We start from the raw sequence: 19253 nt of genomic DNA on the forward strand, positions 1-19253 counted from the left end.
TGGGAACAGTGGGGGCTTTGATTGGGGAAGGTTATCACAGCAGCCATTGATGCAGCCTTGAATTGCCATCTAACCTCTCCCCCTCTCCGTCCCCCGGCACCCATGTCAACTCACCCGCTGTCTTATCTCATTCTTCCACCCATAGGGATGCCTGCTGAGTCCTCCTGCTCGACGCCACCATGTGGGAGCTGAAATGCCCCCAGCGCAGCCAAACGGTAAGCCTTGGAAGTGTAGGAAGGGGAAATTGCAGAGGAGGAAAATGGGATTTAACAGGGGAGGCGCAACTGTGCTGGAGTGCCATAGTTCCTGGGCAGAGTGGATGTGCATGTGTGCGCATGTCATGAGCTGAAGCAAGTGCTGGAAAACCTTAGTTTGGTGTGTGACACATTTCTGATACTACCCTGTGATATGCTTGGATGACAGACTTGGGTTGCTATTCCGTGCTAAGAAACGTGGACCAGGATTCCTGAAAGTGTGTGTGTGTGTGGTTCCTTTTGTCTCCTTTGCAGCCCCACCCCTGTGCCATTGTCTGCCTGTGTGTCTCTCTCTCACCTTCCCCAGGGATTTTGTGTGTGTGTCGGTGGTGGTGTTGCTGCTACATGCGCTGCCTCTGCTCCCTTCCAGCTGTTGCCAGGAGGGAAGGGGTGGGGGTTACTGTAAGCTCTCGTCTCTGTGCTTCCTGCCTGCCCACCCCCACCTGAGACTGGGCGTAGGGGGAGATGGAAGGATGAGACAGAAGGTTTGGTTTCCAGCCAGGATGTTGAATATCTAGGTTCTGCACCCTCCCCTCCTCCAGCAGGCAGATGGGCCCATGTGCTGGGCAATGAGATAATATGGAAGGGTGGTGTTTGTGTGTGCTTTGCTGGGTTGGGAATTCCACTGGAGAGGAGGGAGTGGGACAAAGCACCTTCACATCTGTGTGTTTAGGCAACAGCTGGGTCAGGGGAATTGGAGCAGAGCAGAAGGGGGAGAGGTGTCCGCCCCCCCCCCCCGCCTTAGGTGCCATCTTCCTGATGGCATCTGTCTGGGGCCTGCGAGGGGGTGTGCGTGTGAAGAGGAGGCTATGCAGTTTCCTTGTTTAGAATTACATTCTTTGCACACTCGTTTGCTTCCTGTGCTAACATGCAGATTGGCTTGCCAGTTCACACTCTTCTTCACTGGCACTCTCTTTTTCCTGCCTTGGCTCCAAACTGAGATTGCTAAACTTGTAGAATATCCCACTCGTCTCCCTATCAGTGCATTATTGCTTTTTTAAAAAACCAAAACCAAAACAACCTATTAATTAAAAAGTAGTCCCATTTCTCTCTCTCTCCTCTTCCTGCACTTGTGAGCACGCATTGTGCCTCGAGTGTCTTGAATGTTTTTGTAGGCATTGCCTTTGCAGGCCATTTAAAGAATGGCAAATAGAAGCAAAGGCCAGAGTGAGGGGCTGGGCAGTGATGAAGCCGAGAGCATTCATGCCCCCATTGGCCACTGTCTCCTGCCTGAGTTGCTGTCTGAGCTGTGACCTCGCTTGAGGGAGGGGATTAATTCCGATGGGATGTGGCTTAATCGCCTTCCCTGGGCTGCTAAATCCTAGTTGGTGTTGGAAAGGAGGGGGAGGACACTCATTTCCAAGGTGAAAGCAGACTGGACCCCCCCTCCACTCCTTCCACTTCCTCTTTTGGGTAATTTGAGCGGCTTCTTGCAGCACCATGTGGGGAGACAAATGAAGGCAGGAGTTGGTGTCTGAACGATGCGCTCAACTCTTTAAAGTATTGGCCTTCAGGAGGGGAGGGAGAATTCGGGCTGCTTCAGGTAGCAAAATGTCTTGGGTCTGAAAGGGCAAAGTGTGGGATCCTGGGCTCACTGTGGGAAGGAGGAACTGGAGTCACCATTCTGCAGCATCCATTGTGGTGGGCAGAGCGGGGGAGAGGAATAATGTGCGGGAAAAGGGGGCACTGAAACTGGACGTTGAGAAGCATCCTAGGTCAGGGAGGTAGAAGAAGTGTGCCAGGACTCCTGGGCAGGGGGGTAGGAAAGGGGGTGGGGTGGGGGGCGGTCCACCCCAGGTGCCATCATGGGGGGGGGAGTGACAAATTATCAAGGAACAATTACTGCCCTACTAGGGTGGTTCATAAAAAACTTTTTTTAAAATGCCTGCTCCAGACGTCTGATCCTACTACACTAGGGATTATATAGCTATATATGAAATTTCATGCATATCAGTTAATATCTTGACCCTCCTCCACGAAAACATCTGTTTACTTGGCCGTTTTCCTATGTCATGAAGGCTGAAATTTCAACAAAGCACATGCCTTTGCTAGACTCTTTTTGGGCACCCGCTAAAAGCATTCTTCTTTGGGCAAGTGTAACTAGATGCTTAGGAAGTTGAAGTAATTTTAACTTTAATATTTTAGCTTATGTATGTTTTAAAGTAGGATTGTTAATTTTTCTTGATTTTACTGCTGTGGTGTTTTTTGTTTTGGTAAACCACTTTGCATGTTTTTTAAAATAAATTTTATTAACTAAATAAACAATAAATATAAATAAAATAACACAAGCCAAAACACAATCCATCCTGTAGATTTAAGTATCTGTCCATAGTCACCTACAGTGGTACCTCAGATTACATATGCTTCAGGTTACATATGCTTCAGGTTATAGACTCCACTAACCCAGAAATAGTACCTCAGGTTAAGAACTTTGCTGCAGGATGAGAACAGAAATTGCATGGTGGTGGCACGGCAGCAGCGGGAGGCCCCATTAGCTAAAGTGGTGCTTCAGGTTAAGAACCGTTTCAGGTTAAGAACGGACCTCCGGAACGAATTAAGTACTCAACCCGAGGTACCACTGTACTTGTTATCAGAGGCTCAGAATCCACATTCCTTAGTAAGAAAATATGAAATAACGTAAAACCAAAATATCAATGTGGGGGGGGGGGAGTGACAATAAATTTTCCGCACCGGGTACCACCTGATTTTCTTACTCCTCTGCTCCTGGGTTCTTGGTGCTGCCTTAAAAGTGTGGTGCACAAAGGATGCAAGATAGCACCTCTTTACTACAGACCAGTCTAGACGGTCCCTAACTTGTATTCACAAATGGTGATTAGGATTAAAACTTCACTTGTAAGTGTATAATTGGTGGAGTGGAAAGAGATCTTCTTTTGCCTCCTCATTAACCCACCCTGACAAGAGAAACCAGACAAAACATCATCAAATTGGCATTGCATCTGTTTTGCACAAGTTAGTCTGGTTTTACTAGCCCTGGGGAACAGTAAGGAGAGAGTGTCTGCCCAGACTTTTTGCCGAATGTTGATGGGTGCATTTCACTTCTCAGTGTCAAAATCCAGCAGCAGAGCCTTGATCAGCAGCTCCTCTTGGAATGTGGTACAGATCCTATCCAGGGGAAAAGATCTGGTGCAGAAACCAGACTATGTCTCCAGCATGGTGATTCCCACACGACGTGCTATGCCACAGTTCTGTGCTGCATGAGTGTGTCTAATGAGTCACGAGACTTATTTGAATAAATTAATTAAATGTCTCCTTTGAGCCTGGAGTTTCCATACGAAAGAGGCTGCCTGCCGTGTCTCTGAGTGCTAATCATGCCTTCTCTTTTTCCTTCTGTCCAGGATTTGGCCATGTTCCTAGGCCACTTGCTGCTGCCCTCGGTGGTTGCCCTGACACTCCTTCTGCCGTCATACCCAGCTGCTCGGCCCCCTTCCTACCCATCCTTCTTGGCCCCCAACACGACTTTCAACCACCTGGCCCGAGCCCGGGACACAGGGGCACTGTATGTGGGTGCCGTCAATGCCTTGTACCAGCTGAGCCCCGAGCTGAGGCTGGCAGGGCGTGTGAGAACGGGGCCCGCGCAAGACAGCCCTGAGTGTCTTCCTTTCCGCGACGCACGCGACTGCCCCCAGGCCCGGCTGACGGACAACTCCAACAAGCTGCTGTTGGCCAATGAGCGGGCCGGGGAGCTGGTGGTCTGTGGGCAGCTCTTCCAGGGAGTGTGCGAGAAGAGAGCCCTAGCGGACATCAACAAAGTGCTATACCGTCCCGAGGATCCCGGTGATAACCAGTTTGTGGCAGCTAATGAGCCGCGGGTTTCGACCGTGGGCTTGGTGGGGCAACACGATGGCCGTGACCTGCTCTTTGTGGGTCGTGGGCTAACCGCAAAGCTCTCCGGGGGCATCCCACCATTCACGATCCGGCAGCTGGAAGGACCCCAGGCGTTCTCCAACGAAGGGATGGGCAAGCTGGTGGTGGGGGACTTCTCGGACTACAACAACAGCTACGTGGCGGCCTTTGCCTCTGGGGGCTACGTCTACTTCCTGTTCTCTCGGCGTGGAGCAAAGGCGCAAATGGAGTATCGCCCCTACCTATCGCGGAGCTGCATGGACGACACTAACCTCTACTCCTATGTTGAGCTGCCCCTCGAGTGCCGGGACGCAAAAGGGCATGTTTACAATCTGGCTCAGGCTGGGCACTTGGCCTCCGGCTTCCCTGGGGACGAGGCAACCCTCTTTGTCGTTTCAGCCGCTGGGCAGGGCTCCACTTCCTCCCCGACAGCGCAGACAGCTTTGTGCTCCTACAGCTTGGGCGAGGTGAACGCAGCCATGGAGCAGACACGGCGGCTGTGTTACACTTCAGCTGGAATGGGTGCCACAAATGAGCAAGAGGCCGCCATTGAATATGGGGTGACCTCTCGCTGCAATTATTTGCCTAAGGTGAGAGAGAGAGGATGGAAGTGATTGCCTTCTTTCCATGGGGGAAGAGGCAGGGGGCAGTGGAATGGCTTCCGTAACCCAGAGGTGGCTGCATTCCAACCTTTCTGTTGATTTCCAGGAGTCGCCAGAGTCTTACCCTTGTGGGGATGAGCACACACCTAGTCCCATTGCTAGCCGGAAGCCACTGGTGGCCGAGGCTCTTCTAACTACCATGCCAAGACTGACAGCTGTGGCGGCCATGATAGAAGCAGGTCATACCATCGCCTTCCTTGGAGATGGTGTTGGGCAGCTGCATAAGGTAACGGGAGACGCAGTGACAATAATCTGAACTGTGTGCTGTATTCCTGCTGTGCTTCCACCCAGGTGTGCACCTGCTAAATGGGTGTATGTGTTACTGTTTTCCTCCTCCCCCCTTATATATTTGTTTAAATTTATTTAGCCCATATTTCTGCATAGGTGGTTTTGTTTTTATTTTGGGTTCATCCTATGCGTAGCAGGATCTGTAGGATGATTTGGAGTGGAGAAGCAGCAGCAGTGAGGAGCAAGAGTGCCTGCAGCTGCTTCTGTGCTCCAAATCACTGGTTCCCAAAGCTGTTCTTCAAGGAAAATGAAAAAGGGAACTTGTGTGCTTGTGTTCACATGTTTTCATTCATGTTTGACTTATTGGTCGCTCACTTCAATGTAGGCAACTGCCTTATGCAGTCGGCCCTTTGGGCTGTCTGGATCCATGTTCTCTACATTGACTGGCCTTGATCTTGAGGAGTTCAGGCAAGGTTGTCTGCCAGCCCCAGCTGGAGATGCTGAGGATTGAATCTGCATGCAAAGCAGTTGCTGTACTCCTGACCTATGTCCCTAAGTCTGTACGCGAATCAAGAGTTAGACCCAAAACTGTGTGTGCCTTTTGATCTTTCTTTAACTTCTTCAATATCCTGTAAGGGGGAGGTAAAGGGGGAATTGCAACTCCATACCAGAAGTAGATACATTTCTGCAGTTTGGAGTTTTCAGACCTCTAATTATGCATGTGATCCATGTGTGTGCAGAGCTTGGTATAATTTCTACAAAGTCTGGACCTCTTTTATTCCAAATTTGAGACTCTGAATAAGTTAGCATCTATGTGTCTTAGTCCCGCAGTACAATTTATTTGCATAGGCTTGGGAGATACCTGCTACATGTGTGAGATAAAACGTGGAACTGCTTGTGCTGTTTGCAAGCCGCAAAATTTGGTATTGGTCAATAATTCAACATCCTGAGAATCTCTCTCCCTCTCTTCAGAGCAAGTCTCTAGCTATATTGGTGCAGAAATCATTGTTTAAGTAGGTGGTTGATGCCTAGTGATGCTTCTGAAACCAGAGAGGAGACAAAACTAGTGTAAGGATTGGTCACTGCTCTTCCCCATGAGTAATAGAAGCAAATTGTAAACCTGTACAGGCAAATGAAGCACATGCAGATCGGCTTAAGTTTTGTAATTCCTTTCAGATTATGGAGTATAGCTGTTTGGAGTGCAGAATTAGTTCACCCTGGAGCAGAAATTTAGCTTTGAAAAAATGCAAGGTGTGTCTGGCATATTTCCTTCTCCTCTGGAGTCTGAGATTCCATTTTCCCACAAATTAAAGACCAAAAGAGTATTCTACAGAGAGGGCTGATTTGGCACATCCTGCCTGTAGGGGTAGGACTGGGTTTGATTTTGATTTTTAATTGCATGTTTCAAGCCATTTAAAATTGCATGTTTCATGTGTGCAGCGCCAGCACCTGCAGCCAAGCAGGCTGTCCCTCCCTCCCTCTTAGTCTATACCTGAGACCTACTACACTGCACAGAGTGAAGGCTGTTGTGCTGCTTATGCTGGAAACATATTGTAAATTTTCTTGCATTGGGATGATTGCTACTCCTCTTTTGCCACATGATGAGGAAGAGCCAAGTGCGGAGGATTTTTAAAAATTAAACTAAGTGTATAACAAGGAGTTTCTCCAAATGCGTCACAGAGCAGGAAGCCCCATAAAAAATCTCCTCTCACTAAGAAAGAAAGTGAGAGGAGATCCTTTCGTAGCATAAAGTACTTACTGCAACTCTTTCAGCTCTGGAAGAATTGCTCTTGATTCCTAAAACTGAGGTGAGAAGAATCTGGAGACTTAAGAAGGCTTGTTGGCCTAGAGTTTTTGCTGTCTATGGCTTTGCCATACTGTATTCTTACCTAAGTTTGTAGGCTAAAAAAAACACCAGTATAAGCATAATGGGGGGGGGGCGGGATAATGAAGGAAATGTTAGACAGAACATTACACTTTAGTAAACAAATTCCTCCTTGCTCCGCTCTTTTCTCAGGGAAAACCCACTGTTAGCTCTAAATCAGAACAAATGTCAATCCGGATTCTGGAGGAAACCCACATTACTGTTTGTTCTGATTGAACACTGAAGAGGAAATGAGGACAAACCCTTTCAGTAACAGTCCAGGACCAGCATAACCTAAAAACATGAGCATGCTTTACTCTCAGTCCCACTGTTCTAATATTGCTGATTTAACTAATTAATTAACTGTGGTTACTAATTCTGCTCACTATAAGGGCCTAGGGCAGTGATTGATCCACTCTTCATACCAATTGATGCTTGTAGTCCAAGGTTCCCATTCTCTTCCTCTCTAGTAGAACCTCTCCTCATATCCCAAAACACACACACATGTGCCTTCAACCTAGAATCAGTGGTGCCCAGTGTGTTAGTGTTTTCTGTCCAGGTGAGAAACTGCATCAGTAACATGGGTTAGTTTTCCCACATAGTTCCTCAGGAGCTGCAGCCTCGCACTGCAGTTTATTCAGGTCTAGGCTAGAGTGCATAATTTTGCACTGCCCAGGGACAGACTTTGGCAGAATTGAGTATCCTGAAAACCTCAACTTTCATTTGTTAAAGCAGGTTTCTAGGTTGGAGCAGACCTGTATCTTAGGACAGACCTCCCTGCATTTTGGGGGCTCAATCCTCTGTCGCACTTGGGTGGCAAATTCTAGGAAAGTCTTCTGACCTGAGGTCCTGACTGTTAGAATAGCCACTACTAGGTGTACCAGTAAATAAGTCAGCAGCATCATGTGTTTCAGCTGTGGAAGTAGCCATCCACATCGTTACAAATTTATCTGGTGAAGGTCTCCAAAGCCAGCCTGGCGCCGAGTAGGATTTCTAGAATCCTGTCAGTCATGCTTTGCCCTCCCTGCCCTGCCCTGTGGAGCGGTTTCAGACTGTTCTTTTTTTTGTACAAAGGTTGGGTCCTGTGAAAACTCATGGCTGGGAGAAGAGAATTGGCCTGTGTGCTAAGCAGCAATGGAGCAGTCCTTCTTGTTGTACCAAGGGTCCGAGGTGTGCGCGTGTGGCTCAAGAACAGGGCACAGATCGTGCATGTTCACTATATCCATTTCCCCAGTAAAGAGTCAGCCATTGGCTACTCTCCACCACCCTGTCCTAGCTGGTCTGGGGTGTAGCACCCACACAACTTTCGCTATTGCTGGGCATATTCTCCAGGAACATGAGGGTCCTACACATGAGCAGCCTGCTGCCAGTTTGGGGTGAGGATGATGCCAAGGGGTAGTGGGTGCCCAATATTTCCTGCTGTCCCATTTGTTCCTTCAGCTTTCATTCATGCTATGTCATGGTCCCATGTAGTATGGATGAAGTTCTCGCTCCTCTGTCACCCCTTTGTTCTCCCATATAAGTTTTTCTGGGGTAGTTTAGGGTTGAAGTGTGTGGGAGGGAAAGGGATATGTGCAAGGGTGGTCTCTGTCTTTGAGTAGAGACCCTCTCCCACTCTCTGCTTCCTGCTATGTAGGCTCCCAGGACATCCAGGCACTCTGCTTGACTGCCAAGCACGGATACAGGGCAGGTTCCCTTCTTTCCAGAAGAGATCCCCAAGGCTCTAGGCTGCTGGGCCCTCTTCTCTTTATCCCTTTCTCTTTCGCCTGTTAGAAGATGAAAAGCAGAGGTGACTATCTCTGCCTTTTGTTCAGCCTCTCTGATTGTCTTATTGCTATTTGTGATTGTGTTTTATAATTTTGTTAAAATTAATTGCTTGAAGCTCAGGGGTTGTGCTGTAGTTTTTTCCTTTTTTATTTACTCTGGGTAGTGCTTCTGTGCTTTAACTTGGGAGTAGGGAACCTGGGGCCCTCCAGATATTGCTGCGTTACAACTCCCATCATCCTGGACCATTGGAAGGCTGTCCAGCAACAATGGGCGGGCGGGGGGGGCACAGGTTCTCCTCCCCACTCTTTTTACTTTTTTCTTCTTTTGTTGGAGCCACTGCAAATACTTTGATGAGAAACTTTCTCATCAGCATCCCTCTCGGAAGCTTGAGCTGCAGGAGAAGGTAGTGGCAGGGGATTGTTGCTACAGTTGTTCCATGGTTCTCAGGCGCTAAAGCAGAGCTTTCCAAACGTTTCATGTCAGTGACACACTTTTTAGACATGCATCATTTCACGACACAGTAATACAGTTTTACTAGAAATCAGAGGTTAAACTAACCCCTTTCCAGCCCTGGGTGGAGTGTGGGAACGTTTGTGTGACACCCTTACACACTGCAGCCGCCACACTAATGTGTCGCAACACACAGTTTGGAAAGCTCTGCACTAAAGGCTCTTCCAGACGTCCTTTTTGTAGTGCATTCATGTTAGTTTGTGCTTGTGCTGCTATTGGGGCAATTATACATGATCCTGCTGTCAATATTGTTTACGCTGGTAAAAGTTTCAGTTTCCTACTGAAATCCTGTAACTCATCCCACAAATGTTTCAGAGGTTTTCTCCCAATGCAATTGTGCTCCAGTGTAAGACTGCCTTTCTAGATGGCAATAATGTGATAATACTGAGGAGGCTTGACTGAAAAACTAATAAAGCAGGATGGTATGTGGATGGTCCAGTACAGGTATCTTTATCTTATGCGAGGGTCAGGTTCTGGGGTCCATGTGTAAATGTAAAATTTCAGGAAGCCAAGGAGCCATTGTCCCCCTGCAGGGTGGAGGGCTGCTTCCTGGGCTCTGGGAAGGGCAGTTACCAGCGCCTTCCCATGACCTTCTTGGACGTCTTAGTTATCAGGCTTTGGGTAGGAGCCTTGAGGGGAATCTAGGCTGCTGCCAGGGCCCTCACACTGCCTTCCCAAAGTCTGGTAAGCAAGGAAAACCTGCTGGGTGCCTGGGTTGGGGGAAAATAAATACATGGAGGGTGGGGAATAGTGGGCTTACTCTGCTCTCCATTTATTTACTTACTTTTCCTCTACCTGCGCGAAGCTGAAATCATGTAAGTGAAAGCAGAGTACAGTGCTTGTTACCTGCACATGATCCGTCACTAATGCACTGTTCTGCATGTTGTGGAATAAACCCACCAAATATCTCAAGGGACCCTAAGAATGTGTCCGGTGTCTTTTTCTGTTGTGAACAACCCTGGGATCTTTGAATGAAGGGCGGTGTACGAATTTACTAAATAATCTTCTTCTTCTTCTTCTTCTTCTTCTTCTTCTTCTTCTTCTTCTTCTTCTTCTTCTTCTTCTTCTTCTTCTTCTTCATTTCCCCTTCCTTCAAGGATCTCCGGTTTTTTCGTTGCAATGAACCAATGGGGTACAGTTAGCTGAGAGACCATAGTAACAGACCCAAGGTTACCCAGTGAACGTCATAGCTGACAGGGAATTTGAACCCAGGTCTCCCCATCACTCACTACACCGCACTGGCTGTCCAGGGTAGCATGATGTCAGCCAAGACCCTCCCAGACAAGATCTCTCCCACTTGAGGGCAGAAAGAGGTTTCTGGCAGGCAGAGCGTTTGGATGGCTACCCAAGTTTCTCCAAAGTCTGGACTCATGCTTCTTAATAGTGCTACCCTTTGTTTTCTCTCCCTCTGCCCACAACAACCACATTTGTCTATTCTCTTACATTTTCTTGGCTTGATGACTAATCCTCATCTCCCTGTTTTGCCTTTTTTCTGGTTTCATCCTCTCTCTCCTCCCTTCCTTCCCCTTCTCAGTTCTGGCGCCCATTCTTCTCCCCACCCCTCACTTCTTCTCATTATCTGTTTTGCCCTTGTTTCTCCTTTTTTACATCCCCCTCTTCACCGGCTTCTGTTTCCTCAATGGATCAGTTTGAATGTGGCATTCAGTTTTTTATTTTTTAAAAAAGCTTGGCTCTTTCTTATCTACTTTCCCTCTCCTTATTTGCCCCTTAATTGTCTTTGCTCTACAGATCTGGGCTACTTGTTTTTACTTCATGCTGGTGTCCTTTTCTCCCTTTTTCTCACCCCATTTTTTCTGGAACTCCCAGTGCCCCCCTCCTTGCAAGTGTCTGAAAACTGATCTCCTCTGCTGAGCCTTTAATCCAGCCTTGCAAATAAGCCCATAAAAATTACTAGCCTGCCGAGCGGCTGGCAGATGAGGGATGGAGAATTCTGTTCTCTCCAGCAGCTTGCTGCATTTCTAGCCTTGGTGTGCTGGGAAGGGCAGCCCCCTTTACCTCTGTGCTGCATGCAGAGGAGAGAAGGAGCGCTCCATCCCCTCCTCTGCCAGCCTCTCACTCAGCTGCATAGCATTCCATGTGCTCATCCTTGTCACCAGTGCTACCAGCTATTGCTTAAATGCAACCTATCTTTAACCTCTGATCTCTGCCTCTTCTCAGTCTTCTTTGGTGTTCCTTTCTTTATAGTTCTGTTTTTGTGTTTGGTTTGAGATTGTAAGCCCAGGGGCCTGGCTTTGTTCTCTTAACCTTCATTATTCTAGTGCCTACTGTCTATAATTATCACCATAAACACAGCATTATTGTTTTATGCCAACAGGCCAATGCAATTGTTTAAAATCTATCTCGAGTAGCCAGGCAACGATTATATTGTATTTTTTATGTTGCTGATGTTTTGTGAGAGACTAGTATAGAAATCCTTTTATTTAAATAAATACATTATTCCCCATAACTGAAAGGAGTAGGACAGGTTTCGCAAAGTAAAGAAATAATAATATAGTAAAGATTTATTCCTGACTAATGTTTCTTAGTGCCAAGCTTGGAGGTTATTTTATCTTTTTAGTACAAGAATATGCATAATTCTGCTGTAGCCTGAATCAGGCTTGTGTGGAATCTAACCCAAGTTGCCCTTCATTTTGCTAAATTACTCTAAAATGTCTTAAAATTATTTTATTGCATTTTTATTCCACCTGCCCTCCAAGGAGCCATCCCATAACGACCCTGTGAAGTCCGTTAGGTGGAGAAAGGTGGACCTGAAGGGACACCATGATCTTCATTGGGAACTGGAGCCCAGAGTCTAACTTTGTAGCCACCACACTGTGCTTAGTTAGCTATCACATAAAGATTAATATCCCACATGGTATTTATTTAAAAAAACTATAATTTTGCTGGGATCTCTTGGTATGTTAGTCTTTAAAATATCAATACTGGGTATGACTTGACTTGGGTGCCTACATTTGTGGCTCCGTAGGCATTCCTGAGTTCTTGCCTGCGTAGTTTTCTACACAATGGCCGTCTTGCATAACCATGGCCCACATCTCTGCTAATCTGTTTCCCTTCTGCAAAAAACACCCTCTTCGGGTAAGATTACTATCACTTGGAAGCTAAGTGGGAGGAGAAGGTAGTAGTTGACATTCACCATTTTACACCCCAGAAGGACACTTCCTTCAAAGAACTGCATTAACAGGGAGTATCAGTGCTTTCAGAAACTATTGCAACCTCTGTGAAATCAGCCATTACTCCGCAATTGTATCTCTTGCTACACACCTTTTTAGCATTCTTTTGCAATCAAAGGGAAACACCTACCATGCTTAACAACCTGGAAATCTATGGTCAGGAATGTGTGTGGGCAACCCAGAGCTGAGTAATAGCCAACATTTGCCTACCAATTCAGCTTCAGCCTGTATTTATGGCCATCATAGGCTTGTCCCCTGTACCTTGCAGTGTCTGTAGATCAGAATCTTGGGTGATTAGCCCTATAACTCGGCAGCAGGTAAATCTAAATTTGTAAGACTAACTTCAGAATTGGGGAACCTGTGTTCCTTCAGATTGTTGCTGTACTAATGCAAGTTCCATAATCCCTGATCAAGAGTCACACTGGCTGAGTGATGGGGTTGGACAACAACATCTGGAGGGCCACACAGGCTCCCCATTCCTACGCCATAGCAAGGCTGCAGCCAGATGAAAACAGAGAATGTGTGAAGGGCTGTAGCTCCATAGTAGAGCTGAACCCAGGGATTAATGCATAGAAATCAGTTGTATGCTTAAGTTCCTGGGTTCAGTCCTTGCTGTCACCAGTTAAAAGGATCCCGGACTGAAGGGCTTAGAAAGCCACTTCCAGTGGAAATGAGTTTCCACTCAAAAGATGGATAATAATTTCTGATTTTGTAGAAATTTGCAAAGAACTAGTGCCTGGATATGCTTTTTCCTCCTCCCTCCTCCTCCCCTTTTCTTTTGTGTCATGTCTCTTAGATTGTGAGTCAGAGGGCAGGGTCTTTTTTGTTAGCAGTCTTATGTAAACAACTCCGGGAGCCTTTTCAGCTGAAGAGTGAAAAGTGCTTTAAATAAATAAATGACTTTTCCATGGTGTTCCTATCTAGTATTTGTTTAGTGGTCAATCCTATGCATGTTTACCCAGAAGTAAGTCAACTGTGTTCAATGGGCATTATTCCTAGGTAAGTGTATTTAAGATTACAGCCTTTAAATGTTCTTTTGTTGGTTATTAGATGTTATCCAGCAAGTGCTCCCTCTTTTTCTGTTAAGAGTACAGGATTCTAGGTATCACTTTTACCTTTCTCTTTAAAAGCCTGCAGGCAGAGACAACATGCTTTCTTTCTTTCTTTCTTTCTTTCTTTCTTTCTTTCTTTCTTTCTTTCTTCCTTTCTTCCTTTCTTCCTTTCTTCCTTTCTTCCTTTCTTCCTTTCTTCCTTTCTTCCTTTCTTCCTTTCTTCCTTCCTTCCTTCCTTCCTTCCTTCCTTCCTTCCTTCCTTTCTTCCTTTCTTTCTGGGTGGTGGTGGAGCTTTTTGTCTTTCTCATGCTACCAGAAGGGCTGGTCTTCCCACTAAGCTGGGGTGAGGCAGCTGCCTCAGGCATTAGATGTTGGGGTGCCATTAAAGGGAAGCAAACTTTTATTTACCGTATTTTTTGCTCTATAAGACTCACTTTTTTCCCTCCTAAAAAGTAAGGGGAAATGTGTGTGCATCTTATGGAGCAAATGCAGGCTGCGCATCTATCTCGGAAGCCAGAACAGCAAGAGGGATTGCTGCTTTCACTGCGCAGCGATCCCTCTTGCTTTTCTGGCTTCTGAGATTCAGAATATTTTTTTTCTTGTTTTCCTCCTCCAAAAACTAGGTGCGTCTTGTGGTCTGGTGCGTCTTATAGAGCGAAAAATACGGTAGTTTGTAGGTTTTGTTACCATGGGACAGGACAAGGGAATCAGCTGGATTTTTATTTTGTTCTGCCTACCAGTTCCTTTCTAAAGTGCCCTTCTACCATTTCCCTACGGCATCTAAGTTATATACACACACACAAACACAGAAGCAGGTACTGGCTGCAAAACAAGCCTTGAAAACAAAGTCAATGAATGCAAAATAGCTACCTGTGCATAAATAGATTTGCATAAGTAACTTTTTGGATAGACGTTGGGACATTTTTACCTTAAATGGCTTTTATTTTAAAGGTTTATTGTCCCATTTCCTCAGAGCATCTCAGTCCCAGAGAACAGGATAAAATCTCTTCTTCCAGTTAACCATACTTATCAAAATGCCCTTAACTTGGCATATGGAATCGGGACCAATAGAAGAAAAAAAGCAAAGCCACACAGAACCCGAGGCAGAACTACGTAGGATAAGCAGCATGGTGCTGCCCTTCCCCTCTTCTCCAGCCATAAAAGGCCCAGAGCCTCTACCTGGGACTTTACCTGTTTTCAGTGATAACCCCATGTTGCTTATAACATGCTGCTTTGGGGAACCCCTGGCCCTCCAGATGTTGCTGAATTCCCAATTCCCTAATTGCCTAATAGTTGGAGTGGTGGGAGTTGCAGTCCAGTGATACCCGGAGGTCACCCCAAAGTGTGAACAGGGTTGATCCTAAACAGGATCCTTTTTTTACTGACTGTGGTCAGCGGTGGAACTTGAGGAGGAAGAATATTAAGTACAAGGACCTACATAGGGTGCTAACCTATGTAGACTATTTCCAGAGGTGCTTAGCCTCAGAGGCCTCCTTGTTGTCATGTGCTTCCTAAACAACTTTTTAATACGCACTGATAGCCCTTACTCATTTGTCAAGGTTTACCTGAATGGCACCGTGGCAGAAGTCTACAGCACCGTTCCCACTGGCCAGCGATCCCCAGTCAATCCAGACCTGCTACTGGATGGCAGTGGGGCCCACCTGTATGTGATGACGGCCTCCCAGGTGTGTGAGTAGTCGTGGGGCACAACCCCCTTTTCCTTTTACTTCTACAGCACTGCTGTTTGTCATTGTCAGTTTGGATGCAGGAAAGTTCTGCATTGTATCTGCTTTTGTTGAGTTTTCATAGGACTCCCCATAAGTTCTTTTCATGTTGAAAACTTAAAGCATTGCTGTGCTGCCTTGTGCAAAAAAAAACTTCGTTATGCGCTCAGAGGTAATCTAAGCCCTGTTACTAGATTATGAAATGGTACAGTGTTTATAACAATCAATCTCCTTTATTGGCATAGAAAAAGTGCATGGATCAGAGCACAACACAGTTAAAGAAACATAGTAGGAGATACGTTAGGATAAAACTATCCAGACATTGTGAGGTGCGAAAATGGCTTTTAGGACCTATGGTGACATACTTTGGTTTCTCTTCAGTTCGTATGGTACAAAGTTGATTGCTACTCTGAAATAAATTTTAACTTACAAGATATTTCTTTTCCTGTATCATATTTAGCTTAGTTCATTGGTGTTGTCTGGAGAAGTGGGATAAGACAATAAGGGTGACCTTTAGTGCCAAACTTCCTGCCCCCTCAAACTCCACTCTTGTTTTAACCATCCTTTTCCTTATCGATACCTTTTCTCTACCACCCCCTTGCCCTTGGCCTAAAACTATTCCATTCTGAATATATCTGAAATTAGTAGAGGCCAGTGCAGAAATGGATGCAAAGTAGCCTAGATTCTACTGATGGTGGTGGTTTTTGAGTATATAGTGTATGACTTGCCTTTTTCCAACCCAGGTCTCCAAGGTCCCAGTCTCTGAATGCCCTCACTTCCAGGACTGTGCCTCCTGCCTGCGCGCCCAAGACCCCTTTTGTGGTTGGTGTGTTCTGCAGAGTAGGTGGGTCTCAGATGAGAGCTAGCAGAGTGTGCTTTATTTCAAATTAAAAGACACGCCTTCTTTTTCTCTGTCTCTAATATAATTGGCTGATTGGCAGGTGTACCCGGAAGTTGGAGTGTGAGCGCCATGAGATGGCCAACCACTGGCTTTGGAGCTATGGAGCTGAGAGCCAATGTTTGAGAGTGGAACAGATGTCACCAGCCAATCAGAGCCGAGAAGAACAAACAGAGGTGAATGTGGAGAGTCAAAGGTTGAAACCTGGGTTGATTGTGATTTGGATCAGGTGGTTATTCACATGTTACCCTCTTAATAAGCATGTGTGTGGAATGAGGCATCTCAGCGTCACCTAGGTTTTCCTCTAACACATATTGCTCATAGCAAGTATATTGACATTGATTCCTGGAAATTCCTTTCCTTGTGTTCATCAAGTTCTGGCAAAGATTGATCCCTAGCTGCTACCACACTCGCCCGGCGCCTGAGAGGGATCACCAAACATTGGCTCACCAAACATTAATTTACTTAAGATCAGTGATCTGCTTTTATTTTCAAAGCTGCTCATACAGTCCTCCTAAAAAATAACTTAAGGAAAATATAATATTAAGACTATAAAAAATTAAACCACAAAAAGTGGCCCAGCCAATTAAGCTACATTCCTATAAAACGATGTGTCTCCTGCTCTGCCCAGGTCTCCATGTTGGTCCCACGTCTCCCTGCACTGGCAGAGGGAGAGCAATACCACTGTGCCTTCGGGAGCCAAGACAGTCAAGCACACCTGCAAGACTCCTGGGTTCGCTGCCTCTCACCTGTTCCCCAGCAGGTGCCACCCACCCAAGAGGGCAAAGGTGAGCCAGGAAAGTATGCCTGACCTCTAACCTTGCAATACAGTGGTACATCTGGTTACGTACTTAATTCGTTCCGGAGGTCCGTTCTTAACCTGAGGTACCACTTTAGCTAATGGGGCCTCCCGCTGCCGCTGCACCACTAGTGCGCGATTTCTGTTCTCATCCTGAGGTAAAAGTTCTTAATCCGAGGTACTACTTCCAGGTTAGCAGAGTCTGTAACCTGAAATGTTTGTAACCCAAGGTGTTTGTAACCCGAGGTACCACTGTATTGTACCCTTTACAGCTATTATTTCCCCCAGAAGAGGGATGGTTTTCAGTGGGACAGCATTTCTGGGTTGATGAAGGGCTGTATATAAATTTAATGAATAATAATAATACCGCGATACAGATAAGGAGCATGCTCTTGATCAGTGTGGCTATTCTTCCTTTGAAAATAAAATTGACCCAATATGTAGCTTGTCCCTGATTTCTCCAGAACAGCTATCACTAGGGTTGTCAACATTTCAAGCAATCTCTGCTTCTGTGCCTGTAAAACAGCAGTTTGATCTTCAGCAACTAGCAGGTGCCGCTTTTTGAAGTATGTAGATAAACTTGCTGAATGTCTGCTGATCAAGTTCCTCTTAAAAACACAGCAGTAGCCCCCACTTGAAAAGTTGGCAATCTGTTTATTGTTTGCTGCTTCCACATTGGCTTAGTGCTGACAGTCATTAAAGTAGAATTATGAAGTTACATACATTTGTTAAACTGAAAAAGAAATTGCTTGATATCCCTCCTTTTTAAAAATAAAAAGGATCTTCATATGCAAAAAAAAAAGGGTGTGTGCGCTAAAATATCTTAAGTAATTAATCTATGTGGACTGACCTTGAGCATGTGCTCTAGGTGTCATAGTAGGATTACTGTGGGGAATTATATCCTGGTGCTATTCTGTTTTCCAGCAGGCAGTGGGGGAGCTGCGCTTTTGCAAAGTATCAAGCCCAATTGTTGATTCTTCTGGCAAGGCCTTAATAAACCTCTGGAAGTTCATGCCCAGAGGCATGTGGAGGCTTTGCTATGAGCACCATGCTTCAAAGCCAGTCCTGTTCCTTTTGCCAGGGGGTTGTAGGGAGGAAATGCATCTCCCCTTGTGTGAATGTATTTACAGTGCCCCACATTCTAGGCCAGGTATCCCCAAACTTGGCCCTCCAGCAGTTTTGGGACTACAGTTCCCATCATCCCTGACCACTGGTCCTGTTAGCTAGGGATGATGGGAGTTGTAGTCCCAAAACAGCTGGAGGGCCAAGTTTGGGGATGCCTGTTCTAGGCCATCCATTGACTCCCATGGAGGCTTATAAACCAATCCAATAGGTATTAGGGACGCGGGTGGCGCTGTGGGTTAAACCACAGAGCCTAGGACTTGCCGATCAGAAGGTTGGCGGTTTGAATCCCCGCGATGAGGTGAGCTCCCGTTGTTCAGTCCCAGCTCCTGCCAACCTAGCAGTTAGAAAGCAAAAAGTGCAAGTAGTTTCTGTGCGCTGCTCTGGTTCACCAGAAGCAGCTTAGTCATGCTGGCCATATGACCCGGAAGCTGTCTGCGGACAAACGCCGGCTCCCTCAGCCAATAAAGCGAGATGAGCGCCGCAACCCCAGAGTCGGCCACGACTGGATCTAATGGTCAGGGGTCCCTTTACCTTTACTATCCCCCCAAAGTTTTAGATGCTTAAAACAATCCCAAAACCTTTTGGCAAACGTGGGGCTAGTTCTTATGCCTAGACCAAGGCCTAGTTCTCACATGAGATGGTCACCTTGTGCCTGGATCTAGCACTTCAGGCAACAGGTTGGAGCAAAAGAAGCTCCACGTAGAAAACTCAAGGACAAGTGTGCTAGTCCCTGACATTCTAGTTTTTTCTGTGGAGGGTTTTTTTCTACGGAATCTCAACTTGCTGACTGAAGTGGTGCAGCCCAGACACAGGTTTGCCACCTTGATAAGAACTCTGACTTGGTCATCTATTATATTTTTATCACTGTAGTGAAGACAGTCACAGCCACATGTCCTTTGAAGTTTTTTTTAGCTTCGGGCATCTTGGTCTCCCTTCAGTTGCCTTTGCCTATTCTCAAAACTATAAAGCCATCTGAGAAAATGCTTCTCTGTTACCGGGCAACCATTAAATACTTCTGGCCTAGACCAAGTGATAATCTCTGAAGGGTCTTCACTAGAATTGCCCAAATTGGGGCCATTGGAGTGCATGCATGCTGATGCTGTTCAGAGGGTGCGTGGAGGTAGCCATTCACCTTGCATTATGTGTAAATGCGAGGAAAGTTTCTTACTGTGCTTTTCCCCTCCTCAGATCATGTGACTGTGGCGTTAGCCTTGATGTTCCAGGACGTAGTGGTGGCGTCTGTGGGATTTTCCTTCTATGACTGTAATGCTGTGAGCCAACTTGCTGATGCCACCCCGTGAGCGAATGTTGAGTG

General features: G+C 46.3%; 1 protein-coding gene across 1 annotated transcript in view; it reads left to right on the plus strand.

Annotated features, from left to right (window-relative positions):
• PLXNB3 (plexin B3) overlaps positions 1 to 19253 on the plus strand; it is a 58761-nt gene that overhangs the window by 5687 nt on the left and 33821 nt on the right. The window contains exons 2-9 of the mRNA XM_081893665.1: positions 146 to 215; positions 3611 to 4708; positions 4827 to 5006; positions 14952 to 15077; positions 15860 to 15960; positions 16058 to 16190; positions 16646 to 16802; positions 19127 to 19235. Of these exons, the coding sequence (XP_081749791.1) occupies positions 180 to 215; positions 3611 to 4708; positions 4827 to 5006; positions 14952 to 15077; positions 15860 to 15960; positions 16058 to 16190; positions 16646 to 16802; positions 19127 to 19235 (1940 nt within the window). The 5' untranslated portion in view covers positions 146 to 179. The remainder of the gene's footprint in view (positions 1 to 145; positions 216 to 3610; positions 4709 to 4826; positions 5007 to 14951; positions 15078 to 15859; positions 15961 to 16057; positions 16191 to 16645; positions 16803 to 19126; positions 19236 to 19253) is intronic.

The sequence above is a fragment of the Podarcis melisellensis genome (assembly GCF_964234715.1).
Source record: "Podarcis melisellensis genome assembly, chromosome: 17".
NCBI lineage: Eukaryota > Metazoa > Chordata > Lepidosauria > Squamata > Lacertidae > Podarcis > Podarcis melisellensis.